General features: G+C 42.2%; 1 protein-coding gene across 6 annotated transcripts in view; it reads right to left on the bottom strand.

Moving 5' to 3' along the window:
* Positions 1-22,025, bottom strand: part of PPP1R9A (protein phosphatase 1 regulatory subunit 9A) — a 157,916-nt gene that overhangs the window by 69,025 nt on the left and 66,866 nt on the right. For all 6 annotated transcript variants that reach the window (XM_074835988.1, XM_074835981.1, XM_074836009.1 and 3 more), the window contains exon 3: positions 145-277. In XM_074835988.1, coding sequence (XP_074692089.1) covers positions 145-277 — 133 coding nt within the window. The remainder of the gene's footprint in view (positions 1-144; positions 278-22,025) is intronic.

The raw sequence follows: 22,025 nt of genomic DNA, 5'->3' as shown, positions 1-22,025 counted from the left end.
CTGAACAATTCTTAAAATGCAAAAAGCCAAGGTGACTACAGCAGATTAATGCAAGTTCAAGACAGGCTCTGTAGGCATGTGTGGACTTCCTCAGACTTGCAGATCAGTGTCACAGAAACTGGAAATGGTTCACAGAGTCCATACCTTTTTCTAGTTCAACTGGGAAGAGCTCCAGCTTTTCCACACGCTTCTCGAGTTCATATTCAGCTGACGCAGCCACTGGGTCAACTTCATCATTTCTCCTGTCATAATCTTCATTGGAATATGTATTGAAAACCTGTGGAAACAAATCAAAAATCACTCGGCTGTCTACTCCAGAAAGATTGCCAACTCCATGAGAATAGCTACTGATTTTGTCCTGTGATGTTGCAGAGTTTGAAAAGGCTTTTAAAAGACAGATTTCTCCTATTTATTCAAATTTCCGGTTTTTAAATTTGTGCTTTTTCATTCAAATAAAGCACAAGTATGGCTGCAAAAGTCAAATATAAATGACTTGTATTGTTTGCAATTATCAATGCAAAAGGTGATCCTGAATGACGTTGGCCTATATGTTTCAATATTTAAAACACATAATTCAATTTACTAAGAATGAACTATTAGTAAAGACTCACAGACATGAAAAAGCAAAATACATTGAAATGATGACCTGTATACAATCTCTGTTTCAGTCCCCATTCCTAATAAAGTTCCAGTTTGCTTTCATCTAATCAAAGCTAGACCTGAAGATTACTAATCTACATTTATGCCACCATTAGGGATTATGCTCCATATTATGTATTAACTTAATATTAGGAGAGCATTATACACAGCCATGGGTATTTTTTAACATAACCAGGTTTACAGCTTTATTTCAGCGCTAAAGCAGTAATTTAACATTGACTGCATTAATCTGGTTATATTATTTACACTACTTTCTATCATACTTTCTACATGAACATGGCCATCAATCAGGGATTTTTCTGACATTCAGTAACTTCAAACAGCCAGGGAAAGCACATTTTCACATTTCAGAGGTCAGTCTGTGTGGAGGTTTGAACTCAGCCGGCAGCCAGATGCCACATGGCCGGCCGTTCACCTCCCCCCTCCCCGGTGAAATAGGGGAGGGACAAAAAGAACAGAATTTGTAGGCTGAATAAAAAGAATTTACTAAATATAACAAGAGAACAACAGTAACAATAGTGAGCCCAAAAAGAAATGGGTAAAATGCAGCAGTGGCTTACCGAGTGCGGCAACCACCCCCCCACAGCAACAATGACATCACATGGTATGAAATACTCCAATGAAAGTTAACTCCATCCTGGTCGAAACCAGGACAGCCTCCACCCCTTATTCCATACCATTGACGTTATGCTCAGGTTTCCAAATACATCTTCAAGAATCACCACCCCCTTTTTTCCCAGGTCTCACAGATATCATTCCCTTGGTCTATGGGCCATACTTCCACAATGTCTGCTGAGTTCATTTAGTCCATAACTTTGGGTTCCATCTGTCATGACAGTCTACAAGGCTGCAGGAATGAGGCAGAGTTGGCTCAATCAGTGGAGCGGGAGGCTTTGGATGTGGTACAGGAATGTTGCAAGGCACAATTGCCATAACAGGGTTATTTGACAGTCCGGTTCACTGGTTATTCTCACCTAAAATCAAATCTCCCTGAGGCACACATCGGACTTCTCCATCCTTCTGCATTAACCACCAAGTGCACCCAGGTCCTTGGGCAAAAGTAATCCCACGCATGGGTTTACCTTTACCCAATGCAGGAGTAACCCAGACGGTCTTCCCCAGCATATTCCTAATGCGCACTATGGGGGCTTTATCCCCATCCACGGTACGTAGGAGGTTTGATTGAGCAGGGCCAGCTTGCTTGCCAGATCCTCTGGTATTGACTAACCAGGTGGCTTTTGCTAAATGCACGTCCCAGTGTTTGAAAGTTCCACCACCCATTGCTCTCAGTGTAGTTTTCAGCAACCCATTGTATCGCTCAATTTTCCCAGAGGCTGGTGCATGGTAGGAAATGTGATATATCCACTCAATGCTATGTTCTTTGGCCCAGGCGTCTATGAGGTTGTTTCAGAAATGTGTCCCATTATCTGACTCAATTCTTTCTGGCATGCCATGCCGCCATAAGACTTTCTCCTCAAGGCCTAAAATGGTGTTCCGGGCAGTGGCATGGGACACGGCATGAGTTTCCAACCAACCAGTGGCTGCTTCCACCATTGTAAGCACATAGTGTTTGCCATGCCGAGTTTGTGGGAGCATGATATAATCAATCTGCCAGGCCTCCCCATATTTATATTTTGACTATCGTCCTCCATACCAAACGGGCTTTAACCCTTTGGCTTGCTTGATCATAGCACATGTCTCACATTCATGGATTACCTGTGCAATAACATCCATGGTTAAGTCCACCCCTCGGTCACAAGCCCATCTATATGTTGCATCTCTTCCCTGATGGCCTGAGGAGTCATGGGCCCAGCAAGCCATAAATTGTTCACCCTTATGTTGCCAGTCCAGATCTACTTCAGACACCTTGATCTTGGCAGACTGATCCACCTGTTGGTTGTTCTGATGTTCTTCAGTGGTCCGGCTCTTGGGTACATGAGTGTCTACATGGTGTACTTTCACAACCAGATTCTCTATTCGAGCAGCAATATCTTGCCATAATTCAGCAGCCCAGATGGGTTTGCCTCTGCGCTGCCAGTTGCTCCGTTTCCACTGCTGTCATCACCCCCACAGCACATTTGCCACCATCCATGAGTCAGTATAGAGGTAGTGCACTGGCCACTTTTTCTGCTCAGTGATATCCAAAGCCAGCTGGACGGCTTTCACCTCTGCGAACTGACTCGATTCACCTTCTCCTTCAGCAGCTTCAGCGACCAGTCGTGTGGGGCTCCATACAGCTGCTTTCCACCTTCGATGTCTTCCCACAATGCGACAGGACCCGTCGGTAAACAGGGCATATCGCTTCTCATTATCCAGTAGTTTAGTATATGGTGGGGCCTCTTCCGCACATGCTGCCTCTTCCTCTGGCGCCATTCCAAAATCTTTGCCTTCTGGCCAATTTGTAATCACTTCCAACATTCCCGGATGGCTGGGGCTCCCTATTCGAGCCCGTGGTGTGATTAATGCGACCCATTTACTCCACGTGGCATCAGTTGCATGGTGTGTAGAGGGGACACTCTCTTTGAACATCCAGCACAGCACCGGCAGTTGGGGAGCCAGGAGGAGCTGTGCTTCAGTCCCGATCACCTCTGAAGCAGCTTGGACCCCTTCATATGCTGCCAGTATCTCCTTTTCAGTTGGAGTATAGTGTCTTCTGATCCTCTGTATCCCCGACTCCAAAACCCCAGGGGTCAACCCCGAGTCTCCCCTGGTGCTCTCTGCCAGAGACTCCAGGTAGGGCCATTCTTCCCGGCTGCAGTGTAGAGCACATTTTTAACATCTTGCCCTGTCCGAACTCGCCCAAGGGCTACTGCATGAACTATTTCCTGCTTAATTTGTTCAAAAGCCTGTCGCTGCTCCGGGCCCCATACAAAATCATTCTTTTTCTGAGTCACTTGATAGAGAGGGCTGACAATCTGACTGTAATTTGGAATATGCAGTCTCCAGAAACCCATAACACCCAAGAAAGCTTGTGTTCCCTTTCTGCTGGTTGGTGGGGACATAGCTGTTATTTTTTTAATCACCTCCATTGGAATCTGACGATGTCCATCTTGCCATTTTACTCCTAAAAACTGGATCTCTTGTGCAGGTCCCTTGACTTTACTACGCTTTATGGCAAAACCATCTCTCAGAAGGATTTGGATTATTTTCTCCCCTTTCTCAAAAACTTCTTCTGCTGTACTACCCCATATAATGATGTCATCAATGTACTGTAAATGTTCTGGGGCTTCACCTTGTTCCAGTGCAGTCTGGATCAGTCCATGGTAAATGGTGGGGCTGTGTTTCCACCCCTGGGGCAGTCAATTCCAGGTGTATTGGGCACCCCTCCAGGTAAAAGCAAACTGTGGCCTGCATTCTACTGCCAGAGGGATGGAGAAAAATGCATTGGCAATATCAATCTCAGAATCATCTAGGTTGGAAAAGACCTTGAAGATCATCTAGTCCAACTGTTAACCTAGCACTGACAGATCCCAACTACACCATATCCCTAAGCGCTATGTCAACCCGACTCTTAAAACACCTCCAGGGATGGGGACTCCACCACCTCCCTGGGCAGCCCATTCCAATGCCTAACAACCTGTTCTGTAAAGAAATGCTTCCTAATATCCAGTCTAAACCTTCCCTGGCGCAACTTGAGGCCTTTACCTTTTGTCCTATCGCTTATTACTTGGTTAAAGAGACTCATCCCCAGTTCTCTGCAACCTCCTTTCAGGTAGTTGTAGAAGGCGATGAGGTCTCCCCTCAGCCTCCTCTTCTCCAGGCTAAACAACCCCAGTTCCCTCAGCCGCTCCTCGTACGACATGTGCTCCAGACCCTTCACCAGCTTCGTTGCCCTTCTCTGGACACGCTCGAGTAATTCAATGTCCTTTTTGTAGTGAGGGGCCCAAAACTGAACACAGGAATCGAGGTGCGGCCTCACCAGTGCCAAGTACAGGGGTAAGATCACTTCCCTGTCCCTGCTGGCCACGCTATTTCTGATACAGGCCAGGATGCCATTGGCCTTCTTGGCCACCTGGGCACACTGCTGACTCATGTTCAGGCAGCTGTCAATCAACACCCCCAGGTCCCTCTCTGACTGGCAGCTCTCCAGCCACTCCTCCCCGAGCCTGTAGCGCTGCTGGGGGTTGTTGTGGCCCAAGTGCAGCACCCGGCATTTGGCCTTATTGAAACTCCTACAGTTGGCCTTAGCCCATCGCTCCAGCCTGTCCAGGTCTCTCTGCAGACCCTCCCTACCCTCGAGCAGACCAACACTCCCACCCAACCTGGTGTCATCTGCAAACTTACTGAGGGTGCACTCGATCCCTTCGTCTAGATCATCAATAAAGATGTTAAACAGGAGTGGCCTCAAAACCGAGCCCTGGGGGACACCACTCGTGACCGGCCGCCAACTGGATTTAACTCCGTTCACCACAACTCTTTGGGCCCGGCCATCCAGCCAGTTTTTACCCAGCAAAGTGTGCGATCATCCAAGCCTCGAGCAGCCAGTTTTGCCAGGAGAATGCTGTGGGAAACGGTGTCAAAGGCCTTACTAAAGTCAAGGTAAACTACATCCACAGCCACTCCCTCATCCAATAAGCAGGTCGCCCTGTCGTAGAATCATGGCATACCACTTGGCCACCTGCAACTCTAGTTCATACTGAAGTTGTAACGTGTCTGGCACGGCAGCACTCAGCGGTGGCGTGACTTCATTCAGGCCACGACAGTCCACTGTCAATCTCCACTCTCCATTAGACTTTCGCACTGGCCATATGGGGCTGTTAAAAGGGGAGCGCGTCTTGCTGATGACTCCTTGGCTCTCTAGCTGATGAATCAGTTTATGGATAGGGATTAGAGAGTCTCGGTTGGTGTGATATTGCCATTGGTGCACGGTTGTAGTAGCAGTTGGCACCTGTTGTTCTTCAACCCTCAGCAATCCCACAACAGAAAGATCCTCTGATAGACCAGGTAAACAGACAGCTGTTTAATTCCTTCTGTTTCCAAGGCAGCTATATCAAAAGCACACTGATACCCTTTTGGGTCCTTAAAATACCCTCTTCTGAGATAATCTATGCCAAGAATACATGGAGTGTCTGGGCCAGTCACAATGTGGTGTTTTTCCCACTCTTTTCCACTTAGGCTCACCTCAGCTTCCAACACAGTCAGCTGTTGAGACCCCCCAGTCACTCCTGAAATACAAATGGGTTCTGCTCCTTTAAAATTTGATGGCATTAGGGTGCATTGCGTACCAGTGTCCACTAGAGCCTTATACTGCTGGGGGTCAGATGTGCCAGGCCATCGAATCCACACAGTCCAGTAAACTCAGTTGTCCCTGTCCTCCACCTGGCTGGAGGCAGGGCCCCTCTAATGTTGGTCATAATACCCGCTAACGACAAATAGGTTAGTGTGGTGTGCACAGGTTTCAGCCTCATCTTGATCACTCACTTCTTGTGAATACAAGTCAGAAGTTCTTCTCATAGGATCATGAGCAAAGTCGACCTTTCTGCTCCATTTGGGCACTTGATTACTGGAAACTGGAGCAGCATTTCTCCTGAAAGGACCACGTTCTGTACTTGTTCTTCCTTCCAGCTCACATACCTGCTTTTCTAGGAGGTAGGTAGGTTTTCCATCCCATTTCTTCATGTCTTCTCCACAGTCATGCTGACAATGCTGCAGCTTCCCCCGTGGTGTGTACCGCTTCTCTCGAGTAGAGAAACGACTGCTCCTAATAGCCAAGATTCTGGTCCATGCAGGTGGGGAGTAGGACATGTTCTCTTTAAGTTGCTGGACATCTTGAGATAATTTGTTCACAGCCACGATGATAGGGAAAAAGACACTTTCTTCATATTGTCGTAGTCGGCGAACCAGTTCATTCACTGTTGGTCCCTCTTCATCTTTCCAGTCCATTAGTGCTAATGCACTGGCATATGATGAGGGTGTGCTCCGTACAAAAGTCCTCCACATGGGCCTGGTGCATCGGACCTCATCTGGATCTGTGGGGAGCTGTGCATTATCTGGGTCATAGTAAACTACCTCCCGCATAGCTAGCTCCCTCAAGTATTGAATGCCTATTTCCATAGTGGTCCACTTACTTGGTTGGCATGTAAAGTCGTCCTTGAAGGGATACCTCTCCCTCACACTTGACAAAAGTCGCTTCCAGAGACTAAGATTTTGTGTGTCCTTTCCAATGGCTTTGTCAATGCCCCCTTCCCTAGACAGGGATCCCAGCTGCCTCGCCTCTCTGCCCTCTAGTTCCATGCTACTGGCCCCGCTATCCCAGCACCGGAGCAGCCGGGTAACGAGTTGCTCATCTGGATGGTGGCTGTAATCTTTTCTTATGTCTCGCAACTCACTCAAGGACAAGGATTGGGTGACTATCACTGGCTCTGCCTCTTCCTTTTCTTGTGATGGGCCTGGTTCATCATCACCCTGTACACTGTGAGGGGATTTTCTTATATATTTCTTCTTCTGTATGGGCGCAACTAACACTGTCATGGGTTGGTTCTCTGGTTCAGCTGCAGCGCCTGTCCTCGGGCTTGTAGTGGCTGCAGTTTCTGCTACTTGGTTACCAGGTGCAGAGCTCTTCTCTTCCTCTTGAGGGTGCTGAACAGTGTTTAATAGCACCCGGTAAGCGTGGACTATGCCCCAGCATGTTGCAGTGAGCTGTGCCTCTCTGGAATTACCCGGGGGACAAAATACTTTTTCCATACATTCCACTAGTTCTTCAGGATTCTGCACCTGTGCAAGAGTGAAGTTCCAATACACTGGAGGTGCCCACCGTTCTAGGTACTTGCCCATTCCACTCCACACCCCCAGCCACTCATAATTCCCCAACCTTGGGGTAGGTTTCCAAGTGATACTCTTAAATAGTTGCTTAACCATAAACAAAACCAGAACCACATTCAGGAACACACTAGCTCCTAACAGCACGGCAACCATGCTTAGGTCAACATTCCAAAGATACCTGAACTCCCCAAATTTCTCAAACACAACTGTAAATAGCCCCAGGACCGATGACTGCATGCTATCATAGATGAGCATCACATAGTACAACAGAAACAGAATCTTAACCCAACTCTCACAGAAGGTGAGGAACAGCATGGGAAACACGTATTGCAAATGAGGTGATAAGATCTTAAGGAGCAAAGCAATCCACATTTTACCCGTTTTGTTGTTATCTCAAACAAAAAACCTCAGTGCTCCACATTGGGCACCAAAAACTGTGGAGGTTTGAACTCAGCCGGCAGCCAGACACCACGTGGCCGGCCACTCACCTCCACTCTCCCTGGTGAAATAGGGGAGGGACAAAAAGAAGAGAATTCATAGGTTGAATAAAAAGAAAGAATTTACTAAATAATGCAGCAGTGGCTTACCAAGCATGGCAACCACCCCCCCCTCCCCAACACAACCCGACGAGCAAACGGCGTGAGCCCAAGCCCGAGCGAGACCCCGCCCCACCTAAATCCCTGGGAATGACATCACATGGTATGAAATACTCCAATGAAAGTTAACTCCATCCTGGTCGAAACCAGGACAGTCTGCCAGCTTAATTCACATAACTGTCCATATTTGGCAACAATGAAAGAATATGCATTATCAGTGGTAATAATTTTACCGAACTTCAGTCCCATGCATGTTCATTACTTTAAAAAAAAGGAAAACAATTTTCCATATCTCCTCTTCCTCTTTTACAGGCACCCTACAGAAGATACAGTTTTGTAGCCATGGTTTTCTACATCACTGTTTCTCTTACAACAGAAAACACTTCACCATGCTATGTTGCTACACGTATATTCAGGTCTCAAGAAGCCTGCTCTCTCACAGCCTTGCTTGGAGGTTCCTTAGTGACTGCCCCTGGAGCAGCATGCCAGCTTGCTGCCCTGTGCAATGCTAGGAGCCGGGCTCATTGCCACCTGAGGTTTCACCTGCCCAAAAAGCTGTTAGTGCAGATTAATTTATTTTAAATAGGAAATATATTAAAATTGCAATACAAAAATACTAGTCAATACTATTTTAAGCATGGTAATTGTGCTATGGCTACCACAAAGCTACTGCAAAAAACCTCCCAGCTTTATATAAAGTAGTGGTTGAAACAGAAAAGACGTTAGTCACTCTATGGAAATTTTAACTCCTGTATTTTACATCAATGTGAAACAATTAATAAGTTGACCCTTCAAGAAGACTGAGATGATAAAAGTTTTACCAGAATCCACAAACTTATCTCACATTGATTTTTAGTGATATTGATGCAAGAAAAAGCCTGTTTTAAGTAAATCATGTTCCTAAGAAGCCTTCATAAATATATCCAAAAGCTAAGTAAAATAAGTCACATACTAAAAACTCTCCAATGCTGCTGAACATTTTATGCTGCTTTAGTATGTATAAGATTGGACGGAAGACACTGATGCAAAAATAAGCATAACGAAGTATAACAATTTACTTGGTCTAAAATAACCTGCAAAATCTATGTGCAAGTTCTGGCCATGCAACACAGAAATGGAGAAACCATGCAAACAGCCAACTCCTTCAAAATATAAGCAATCACTTTCAGGTCCTTCCCTGACTTCTGTTTGTGAGGCAATAACTTCATCTGCATCAGGTATTTTGTAAAGGCCTTGAAAAATGTATTAATTTTTGCTCCTGTTGTTAACCCCATTGGGTGTTTGAACTCCCAGTTAAAATGGAAAACAAAAAAGAGTGTGTCCACACTTGCTTAACAGCCTGTCAGACTAGTTCTGAAAAGTCTTTTGTTACTCCATGTCTTTACAGACCTCTTTTACACAAGATAAAGCTTCTTTCATGTTATGTACCCCTGTCTGCTGCTTCTCAAAACACTTGAAGACAGGGAGAACGATGAACATGGTTTTCTGTGTAGGCTGTATCAAGCTAGTAAACAACCCCAGATCTAATGGTGCTAGCCTGTTATGTAGCGAAAAAGAAGCAGGTGTGGGACAAAAGGCCGTGCCATTTATCTTTTGATGGAGATGTACAACTCACAGCAACCATCTCTACCCTGACACAAGAAGAGATCAAACCAGTCAGAAGAGCCCACCCAACAGCAACGAAAGGACCTGCTGCAGGCTGGTGGGTAACTGCCCCTGGCAGCTTCCCTTCTCTGTGATTTGCTGTCAAAGGTGACTATGTCCACTAAGGGTTCCATATCCAAATCCAACCTCTTTCCCTTTTGTTCAACAACTGGCATTAGTATATTGTGGCAGCAGTTTCAGATTTGTTGCAAAGTGACTGGATATGCTTCAGGATAATTTTCTTTCAAAGCATCAAATCATATATTGAGTTCTTGTTTGGGATGGTCTTTCTTGAACCACATTAGACAGAAGAGAAGGCTTCTTGGATCCTGCTCACTGTTTTGGAATATTTAGATTTGCACATAAGAAGAGGACTAAACATACTGCTGCTGGTGAATACAGTTATCATTGTATCTCCAAATATATCACGCCACTCTTACCTAGTACCTTACCTAAACATTCAATCTGAGACTGTAGGATCACTGATAGCATCAAGGTAAATGTTTCCTACCTGGCATTAACTCACTGCCTTTTGCACATTGGTTATATGATCTTGCCCACTGCCTTCAACATGCATTTTGACTAGAGGAAGGAGGATATTCTTGTATGTCATTTACCTCATTTTGCACAATCACATTTAATGATTGACTGATTCTATTAAATGAATCTCTGGGTGTTAAGATGTAGAAAAGAAAATTTGTGCTTGGAAATTTTCTGTCTTTGTGAAACAGTCTACCCACCATAGTAACGAACTGCTTGCTCAGTACAGTCATGAAAACTGTCACTCAAGATTTTACTTTGCTAAAAATAAAATAAGCAGTTATAACATTTTCCTCAAAGTGTGCTTAACTTGATTTAAGCAGACCTACTTCACCACGTCTGTTGCCGCTGTGTTTCCTACAGTGTGTGTGGGATTTCAGACTCATGGGAATTCTCCCATTCCCTGTGATTTAACAGATTTGGTTTTGCCATCACACCGGCCAAGTACTCACTACAATAAAGTCTACTGAGCCATTACTTAAAGAAAGCTCTTCTTCAGGAAAATCCAATACGACATCTTAATCTCTGGTTGTATCTCTCCAAGTATTTAGGAAAAAAAAAAGTTTCCATGGAATTCACCTGTGATGTTTACTAGTAGGATTTACAACAGCACTTGTAATCCAGCAATAGCAGAAATAAAAAGCCATCAACAGTGGTAACAACCCAATGAATTCCAATGCTGAATGTGTATGTCAAAACAAACCCCAAAGAACTGATGGGCTCACTCCAACACTGCTGTTAACAGAATGTACTTCTGTCTTCTATAAAGTGAAAGAAAAAGGGTCATCAGTGATTCATCCAGCACCAAAATAATGACAAACTGTATGATCAAAGAAGCAGGTATTATTGTTAGGCACCCTGGGTGGCACCCCCAGAGAAATCATATACACACATACATGACTACTTGATTCTCTTCCAGAGAGCAGTGACAGAGCACAATCTAGAAAAGACATGTCACTAACTATAAAAATATGTTGCAGACTCTAATTCAGAAAAAAAACCATTTTGGTTCTAATACTTCATTTTATGAATAAGACCAGAAAGATGGAAAATGATTATTCTTGGAAGAAGGAAAAGTTTTCTAAGTTTGGGGCATTTTCTCATAGCTCTCTACTACAAAGAGTCTTTACATAATTTTGCTGGCAGTAATCAGCAGGTAGTGACAACTCTTTTTTTCTTTTTTTTTTAAGGAAGTCAAAATGGAGATGAACTGCGAAGAATCATATGGGCTATCATCCCCATGGGCTAGCCAGCTTGGTGCTACATTAACCATGTTATTAGTGTTGCATACTATAAACTCTGGAACATAAAAACTGTCTCATCTGATGTGTTTAAGAAAGTCCCAAACATACTGAGTATACACTGGATATGCCTATACTGTCTTTGCAAGTTGTGCTAAGGAACAAGACCTGATCCCAGGTTCAGCTGCTGCTGACTGCCTTGCTGTCCACGCTTTTTACCCATCCAATGACTGGTGGCCACCAAAGAGAAAGAACCATGCAAGAACTGTGTATTGGTGGACGGCACCTTGTTGCAGTAGCTGTTCTACCACACATTCAGTTACTCCAGTCTAACACATGTATAAATAGTCTCTCTTATGCACGATTCTTGACTACACCAGGGGCCACAGCCAACATATGCTGGTGATCACTGTGCAATACCAATTATGAAACCATGCTTTCTACCCACTATTGCTATGCTGTCATAATGCCTGCTCCTCATGCCTCTGTTCAGAAGTCAAAACCAGCACCTAAGATTCAACCTAGCCACCTGCATGAGATGGATCACCATCATCATCACAGGAAAGCAGTGCTGCAAAAAATGGCACAAACGCAGTGAACATTTGCCAGCAAGTTATGCCTCTGGTACCCACTCTGGGGAGGGGACTAGGCATCACAGCCACTACCTCACCATAATGATAGGGTAGCTGCCAATTTCTTCAGAGCAGTTTTACAATCATCTCTTGTTTTAAATATACTAAACTGGACTGCTGGGCCTCCTCCACTAAGGATGGAAAATTCTCTTGTGAGAAGTGAGGAAGAGCCACAAGAACGCTACAGGAAGAATGAGACTTGTTCATGGATGTGACACTGACCTACAGTGTTGTACTTGAAGCACAAGCAGTGGTGAGGAGTACTCCTGCACTGCACCCTGCAAGGGCAAGAGGCAGGCACAGCACTGAGGATAACCTCTCTGGCTGTGCTCAAGAAGCTAAATGAGAGAAAACTCAATCACAGTTTGACCATTCATTATCTTCTGCTTGAAAGTCTCTCTACAGCACAGCTTCAGGGAGGACAGGAAGCTCTGACAACGTTTGAAATAGGTGACTTACCTTCTTTTTTAAAAAGTCTTTTCTCTGTGATGTGGTCGCTTTGTCACAGGCAAAGGGAGTGAGTCAGTGAGGAGGAGCCACCACAAGCTTCCTCCAGCTTTCCTGGCTTCGCGCTCCCCTAAAGCCTGCGTGGGCATCAGCTGTCACTAACTCTTCAGCAGGGAAGCACCAAGGAGACAAATCTTCCCAAGAAGCAATTGCAGGGATGAGACACAGATGGGAATTAGACAGTTGCAATATTGAAGGAAACGGATTGTCTAACACCAAAACCAAGCCTGGGGTTTCCCTCAGAAAGCTCCTGTAGGAGAAAGATCTGTTTTAAGCGGCCTGAAACTCTGGCAAAAAAGAACTGTACAGCAGATTTTAGTTTCTGAAATCCTGCACGTATCTGGGCCCTAGACCTCTCCCTCTCATAGACACCTCTTCTGACATACAATGGAGAGCCAGGAGCAACTGCTGCCATGCACAACCAAACTGTTGATACAAACTGGAAAACATTATCTCTAGATATTCTTGTTTTAGGCAACTAGCACATGCTGTCAAAGTCTCCTGTCTGTTGGAACAGTCATGAAGTCCATGTCTAGTAAAAAAACACGTTATCACTCTCTTGCAGCAGCACCAACACATCTCAGCTTGCATCCATACAGCTCCATCCACCATGACATGTCCTGCACCTGGCCTATCTACGGGCAGAAGCACCTGACTGATGGTAATCCCAAACTGTACCACAGTCACACTGCCTGGTGGGACACATGCATTAAAATGCATGGACTAGCCACACGCATTCATTAGGCCTGTGACATAAATGTGGTTTTCCTTCCCAGTATAAGCAGTTTAACAACCAGGCAGACTTTACTTTTAAGTTCATTTGACTGAAACTGGTATCTTAAATCTTATACAGTGCAGCTTCAGGCCCAAACACGGAACTGAAATTGCTTTGGTGGTATTGATGGATCATGTCCTGGTATCAATGATGAGAGGATATACCTGCTCACTCTCTGACCTCTCCACTGCATTCACTGCTGTTAAATCAGAAGGTCCTACTGTTTCAGCTATGAGAGGCTGCAGGGACTGAAAGTAACCCAGCTAAAGTGCTTGAGTCCTTCCAAGACGGATGCACCAATGTATAGAAGTGCATTGAACTGCTCTTCCACTACAAATCCCTTACCTGAGCATTTTAAAATCTATGTAGCTCAACACTGACGTATTGGTATAAAAATGTGGCCTTCTTGGCACTTTAAATCAAGCAGAAGGCCACATTCTCAGATTTGTTTTTTCCTCTGTCATCTCAAATTTTCTGTGTACAAATAAGATTTTTACCCTTTCTGCTACCTCAGTTTCAAATGTGACTTCTTTAAAACATCAGTTTTCATTAAGTAATTTCCTAGAATCATTTATTTACCCTACCATTTATTATTTATTCAGTTTGTACTTGTTTTATTGATGTTGTACTAGTTTTGTTACAATTTACATCACTACTTTTCTACATAGCAGAAAAATACAAAATCAATGTTGCTGGAAATGAAATGTGTGCCCCATGTGAAAACTTCATGCTGTTACTCTTAATTAAGACAGGTCAGAGTAATTAGCAAGTAAAAATAAGCCCTGGTACTGAAGAGTAAAACCAAAGCTAATATAGATCTGCTCTTACAGAGTAATTTCTAAGAATCTAAAAAATTTTCCTGATCATTATTTGGCTAGTATTATGTCATTACAGATGAATGTTATATAACAAAGGAGATTAAGATCTCCTGAAAATACTAAGTTTTCATATTAGTGCTACCTAAAACCTTGCTCCTTGAAGGAAAGTTAAATTTTTACTTATATAAGTAAAGTAGAAGATAAGCAAACATTTTTATAGTAGTAACTTAACACTCTCTCAGCTGAAAACATCCTATACGGTGTGTGCTACTCTAAGGAGGATCAATGAGGAGATAAAAGATGCTCTTTTCTTAGGGTGAGTTTTCCTCACTCTTTATGAAGGGAGTCTTTCCCTTTTGAAAATATCCAATCTGGAAAAAAAAATCCAGCAGTTCAAGTCTTACAAAAACCAGATGAGTTCTGAGAAACTCCTGTTCTCCAGACACCAGCTCTTGTTTTGACTCCATCAGTGAGCCAGCAGAGTTGCTGCCTCCTTCACAGGGAGTAACTGATACCCTCCGACTTCACCCAGGCTTTTTTATTGTAGTGTATTTTTCAAAGCCTCTGACTCCTTCCTCCACAACAGCATGTATCACCGACCCAGTCTAAGGCTACCCTGACACAGACAATCTCCAGTCATTTGCTAATTACACTCAAAGTCATTGCCAAGCAACGCTCCTCTTTCACAGACTTTGGAACATGAGATCGCTGCAAAGCAACAAGCACTGGGACAATACTTCAATAAAGCATTTAACAAACAAAACCATCTGAGATACAGCCTGCTCCACCATTACTGCCAACAGCAGTTCAAAACCAGGGAGAGAGGGTGTCCTGCAGTTCAAGAACGAGTTACTCCAAGTGCTTTCAGTGACACCAAACTCCTGCTGGAAGGGAATTTCTCATAGGCTGTAACTTTGACTAAAATAAACTTTGCAGTGGCAGAATATGAACTCTCCTATGCTGCATCCATTTAGAGTGGATTCAGGGTCCAAAACCTGCTGGAAACAAGTGGGACTGTAGCCCTTGCACCACCATCTCTTCACACTTTTTAAGGGCCTTGAGAACAAGATAAGCTTCTCTGAAAATAAATTAATACTTATATACTTAAGAAGCTATACAAAAGGCAATGCTGGTCTCATAGACACTGAGGACTCTTCATTATAGAACACCTAATGCCCTTGTTCACAATCTTGATCTTCAGGAACGTCGTCTCATGAGAAACACAGGTGACATGAATAATTTTTTTCTTTTCTACACAGGCAACAAATTATGGCCTCTAGGTTGTTGAAGGCAAATATGCCTCTAAACTGACCCTGGAAAAACTTCAGCTATTTTCCCAAGGCCATCCTAAAAATCCAAGTAGTTCACTCATTGGCAGATACTGAATTACTTCAACACAAAAGTTCGAGAATATTTCTCTGCTCTTTTTATTAAACTCATTTTCCATGTTTTCAGTGTGCAATCCTTTGTAGAGTATCTGAACATTAGACTTACCTTCTGCTGGAAGGCAATCTAAGTAAATCAATTTGCTTATCCTGAAAAGGTCACCCTGGTCAGACTTAAAAAGATTCACTGGTATCGAAACACAGCTCAGGTGGAATCTGCAACTCGCACAGCTATTAGGGTCGCCGTGTCTCAATTTCATTTTAGTAAACAAGTAAAACAGCATGGTGCACTGAAAAGCTATCCGAATATTCCTGCTTTTTTTGCATACAGTGACTGGTTACAATTCCATGAGGTTTTTTTTTTTTTTTTCTTTCCATCCTTCTCACTACTTTTTTTGTCATAACCATTATTACAAATGGGAAATTCCAATAAGGTCCTGTTTTTCTCTTACATTAACACTAAATGATTTTCACTGAATTCTGTTTGATGAGTTTTGCAGACTTAGGTCTAAATCTTGGGCAGTGGGTTGGTTTTTGTAATGCAGCAGCTTGGAAGGAACAGTATAATGGACTAGTAAGGTCACTCCCCTGAGTCTGACTGATCATATGTGAATCCGAAGGAGACATTTTAAGTTTTGTGTACTTCACAAGTACACTTCATATGCAATTCATTCCTTTGCCCTGACCTTGCCTTTTTAAATTCTACTTTGTATTACTGGAAGTTACTGGCAAAAATTTACTTTGTGATTGTTTAAATCTTCTACTATTTTTGGTCAGTAATCCACAATTTAGAAATAGAGAATAAAACTCAGGAAAAAACTCTCTTGTATTTTTCACAACAGTAGCTTGACAATTGCAGGGAAAAGAGCCAAGAGACAAGCTCCACTGTATTGCATTCCCATAAAGCTCAGGATTCCTCAGAAAATCTCTCTCCTGGCAGACTTCTTTCACAGATCCCAGACAAATTAGACATCTAGGTACAGCAATTTAACACGTACTGACCCTTAAACATGAATGGATTTGGCTGACTGTAACTGCACTCCTGTTTCAGAGCAAAGTAAAAACATTTGCCTACACCTTTAGAGTGTCTCCATCCAGCAGAACGAAGAAGCAGTTTCAAGAAGACTGCATCGACAGCTATGCTATACAAAAAATAATTAAAATATCAACAAGAATATTTAAGAAGAAAATTCATTTCCAATGTGACAGCAGATACCTTTTATCACTCTTTTGGCAAGCCCCTCTATTGCCAAGGTAACAAAATAGCATGCTCAAGAACTCGCTATATCTTTGAACGTGAAAATAAGCATGCAAATGAGAATATTTGTAGTGAGCTGAGTTTGACAAATTAATTACAATACAGTAGAGCCCCGAGTCTGGACCTCTGTTGTCTAAACAAGTTTGAATGGATAGAAGAACGTGAAGCAAAGTTGCAATTTTTGTCCCTAGACATTTATTCCTGAATCTGCCGCAGTATTTCTTCAAGATTCTTGCATTGCTGCCAATTTACGTCGTAAGTGAGGGTGCTATTTTTCTTCTGCCTTCAAGAGTGTGACACATGAGCTGGCCAAGAGTAAATGCTGCTTCTGGTACCAATTAGCACAGACTGCCATACAGTAGCAATGTCACCATGAATCAACACGTCAGTGTTTCTTCTCCCAACAATCTCACTCGCCCTCAGCCTACAAGTCAAGATGTCCAAACACTGAGTAAAAATGCCACAAATGTTCTCAGAAGCAAACAACTGAAACAAAATATTGACTATTCATAAAACATTCTTATTTCTATTTAAAATAAATCTCAGCAGAGATAAATTGTGTAACCTGCATATTCACTAAAAATGAATCTACAAAAATGAAACTTCACATGCAATTCCTTTTATTCATTTACAGATGTCAGAACTGTTAAGAAAATAATTCAAAGGAAAAAAGGGACACAAAAAAGGTGATCATAGGCATTAATTTAGAAGATTTGCTAAGTAAATTATAGAGATAATTCATCCAACTTGTGAATTTATGACATATTTTATAAATTGAACAAAGATTAATACAATGCTTTTATATATATATGAAAAATATATAAAATGTACTATAAATAGTACACATTACTATCTATCCCTTTACATAAGGCAGAGAACAGAGCAGAGGTGGAAGAAAAGAGTTAGGCGGAAACAGTCTGATTAGGTGTCCAATTTTCAGTATTACGTCACCAGTACAAATCCTGTTCTGCTTTTTTGAGGTGCAAAGTTGCAACTGCCCGGAAGGTTTTTAATGACTCTTTTATATACTTTGTCTCATTCTAAGCAGATACTACATTTGGTACTAATTGGCAATCTTGCCAATACTGCTGTGGATGCAGAAAAGACTGAGTGAGCCAGGGAGAAGGATCTCCAGTGCCAGATACCTGAAGGCACAATAAACAAATGCATGTCTATGTCAGACCATAGTGGTAGCCTCTCTGAATCTCTAAAGCCATCCCACCACCACCTTTCACAATAACTAAGTTCATATAAAAATCTTAAATGAAGAAATGCTTGGATTTTTTTTTAATGAGAAATTCTTACTTAATGAATTCTTTAACTGAGATTGGATTACTAAAAAAAGATAGTTCCACAGTCTAAAATGACTGTGGGAAATTCTATCATATTAAGAAAAACACAGATGTGTTCAACTCTTCCTTTGCAGAGTGCCAGTGCACAGACCATTACTTAAGTACACAGCATATGTGTGAAGCTTAAGTATGACACTAGATATCAGACAGCTCTTCAACCAGCTTTCTGTATACGGTAAACATAATTCCCCAATTTGAGGTGGCACATGTTACAGAGGGTATTTATTTAGTTTCTAGTACAAGCAGGTATTTTTCTACATCAAATAAAATGCTTGTGATTCTAAGGAAACTAAAGCCTTTGGTAGCCTATTGCTACAACCACATTAACATCACCATGCAGTGACATAAAAGAGACCAATTAATGGGGTGTTGCATTAATTCGGTAGGAGTGTTGCACCCACTCCCACCAAAACCCAGCCGTTCAGCCTGTTAATGCCATCGCTTGTATATAAAAACAGACAAACAGGCAGAGGCTAAGAGGATTAACGGAAAAGCTTCTGTAATACAGCAAAAGGTTTGCTGTATTTTGTAAACATCTTTCAAACGGAAAGTGCAATGCAGCATTCTCAGTGCCAGATCACTACTCAATTACTTCATATTGTAGACTTACCAATCCCTTAATTGCACCTGCAGGCAGAATTCATTTTGGCTGACTGCATTTTTTCTAATGATAGTTTCACATTCGCACTGTTTAGCACAATCAATTGCATCCTAGTAAGATGTAAAACTGCCTGGAGTAAGCAAAAGAATGTTTATCCATTAAGCATTCATACTGAGTGTATTACCATTACAGTTAATCACACCAATGCTTCAAAAATCAGTCTGTATTTCCAGAGGACTTTAGTCTTCCTAATGCCTCCTAATATGGTACACAGGGTAACACAGACTAAAACAAGCCAAGAATAGGGGTTCCCTGGTCTGACTGCATAACTGGTTCAAAGACACCAGCTCTAAGTGCAATTTAAAATATGGCATTGACGGAGCAAGAAACAGAAGGTTATAAATGTGTGCACACACTATATCCAAACGAATAAACAAAGAGAAAGAAGGATCATGGGGATAAGCCGGTATTAATGAATAATGTCAGCTCGGGATGAGACTACAGCAATAATGCCACAAAGTGGGGATCCGAGATAAATACATTTAAAGTGACTCAATTCAACACTGTTTCTGGACATTTTTCAACTTCAATACTTGCTATGACATCAGGCACAAAGTCTGATATTATTTCCTTGAAATCAATAGCAAAACTGACTTCATCAACCCCAAGAGGAAGAGATGGTAGTCTATATTATGATTGTTTTTCACTCTACCCCTCATATTGTGGACAAACTAAACGAGCACAAAAACTACAATGACTTTTGCCTGCATTAAGTTTTTACACAATTCTATTCTTTGTGCCCAAATTTACTGCATGAATTCAGATCTTGTAGACATTTCCTATATACCAATCTGTGATGGATTTGAAATTTTGGAGGTCCAAATGCAAAGCATAGCACCCAGTGCTGTCCATCCTAAGACAGCGTTTGTGGAGCTCCATGGAGCCCAGGCTGTGGGCACCCCAGCTTTCAGTGCGACTCCCCCATTCACCAGGCTTCCCGTGTCTGTGGCATGGGGTGCCAAAGCACTGAGGTAAGGCTCAGTGATGCTGCTTGCAGGGCTGTTATTGCTGTACCTCAAAAAAGCAAAGACGACCACCTTTGCTGGTCCCATCGATACCATCTCCTTATGTTGAAGAGTGAACATGAACCTTCTCCATTGACATGTGATGGGAGAAGAGAGTCCTGACTTCTGTCATGCTCCTGTCATTCAACATGCAGGAGTACAACTTAGGAAGCTACAGGAGCAAACCAACGAAGAGTGGGAAAATACATCCTTTTTGCTCTCTCTCACTTCTAGAAAGAAAGAGGTTTCAGTCTGGCTGCTGTGGGAAATGGGGAGGATGCACTTATGCATGTGCATTTTGGTGGAGTTTGTTTGTTTTTCTTAAAGAGTTCTGGTGTATTTTTTTCCCCACAGGAACATCTTACTTTACTGTTCCAGGGCTGACCAAGCATCTCTCTGTGCATGTCCTTAATAGTCCCAGCATGCATGGCTACATTTGGGCAGAGCAGTGGGTGGGGCACAATGTCTGTATATGTCTGTTACTGGATATAAAGACAGACATGGGGTTAAATGTGAGCTCACTGTTGTCCCTCCCACATATCAGCAGCAGAAGCAGTTGTGGAAGCAGGTGTATGGCCACCAAACACCTGGACATTTATAGCTGACTTGAGTCCTCTGAGCTTTCTGTATTCCAGACACAACTTCTTGACCTGCTTCAGACAGAAATAACTGAAGCTCAAGACAAATATTCCACCTCTGTGAGAAAAACTAAAATATGAGGCTTAGTGATCTGCCCAGACTTACCCAAGTGGAGGAGGAGTTTATCATGTGCAGAGACAGAGAACTGTAAAAGCTACAGAAGAACCTCTCTATATGTTGTGTCAATGTAGTGAACAGACCAGTGGCATCTACAAGAGTGCTGTTCAGTTATTCCCCCAGCTGAAGTGTGCAGCACACAGCTGGTATTTGCTGTCACTCACAGTAACTGTATTCTGGTTACAAACAGCTGCACATTTCTTTTAAAAGTAAAACAGACACCATTTAGTGGAAGCTGGACATACTCCAGATAACAAATTAAACTGGGTATAATCTGTGTATGACAGGCTATAAACCTAATACAGTAAGCCTTTCAATAATCTCAGCATGATTTTAATGTTTCCCCCTAATATAATTAATAAAGAGAACATACCCAAAAATCTCTAAAAAAACCTGACATTCAAATATTTTTAAGTCAGCTAGTGTTCATTGTCTAAAGAAATCAGCAAGGCTGTGACTCTTGCCTAAACTAAGAGCTGTAAATGAACAACCAGAGGAAGACAGAAAACTGATCTTACAAAACTCTGCTAGGATACATTTACACATATAACCTTAGCTATTTTTAAGAATCCCTAAGTGGAAAAAAAAAAAAAAGTACACATTCAAGTTTCTAGAAGCACATTTTCTAAAATACTATTTTATAGTTATGGTTTCAATGCTGAACGGTTTCTTTTTTGGAGCATTGCTATTATTCTTAACCAACCCTCTGTAGATCAATCATAAGGAAAAATAGAAAACAATTCAAAGCAATATTTGCAAGTCCTTCTTTAGTATTACTAACAAAAGTTAGCATGAGTTCAAGAAAATCACAAGTGATAATGTTAATATTCACTGGGAGACTGGACAACAGACAATTGGTACAAAGCATATGTAACTCCTGGCTGCTTTTTACCCCTAAAAAAACAATAGTGAATAAAACCACTGTCTTGGATGAGGGAGTTAGTCAGATACAGGCAGTGTGGGAAAATAAATATATGGTTGGGCATCAAAACAGTCAAGATGGTAAAACTTTAATCTTGAAAATTTTCATTTAACCTTACTGTTATTGATTAAACACTTTGAGATTCTAGAAAAAACTTAACAAAAGAGCACCTTTTGCTTGCAAATAAAATATCTGGAAGATACCATGAAATGACAATTAAAAAAGCCCTCTCTGTTGTACTACTAAACTGAATAACCACAAACACAGTTCTGTCTATAAGTCAGCTCAAGTTTTAGCTTTCAATTCCTTGCAGTAAAGTACAAATAGAAGCACAGTGTTTAAAAGGCTGCTATCAACCATTTTAGTCTTGAAGGGAAGTTTTCACAGATTATTCAAGAGTAAAACCAATAAAAGTGCATGCCAGAAGGTAAAAATTTATCCAAACATATTTATTGCTCAAGATAAACAGGATTAGCCACAGATATAAAGCAGCTGCATGAACGTATTCTTGC

Source organism: Strix aluco, chromosome 1, assembly GCF_031877795.1.
Source record: "Strix aluco isolate bStrAlu1 chromosome 1, bStrAlu1.hap1, whole genome shotgun sequence".
NCBI lineage: Eukaryota > Metazoa > Chordata > Aves > Strigiformes > Strigidae > Strix > Strix aluco.
This window is presented reverse-complemented; position numbering and strand designations above follow the sequence as displayed.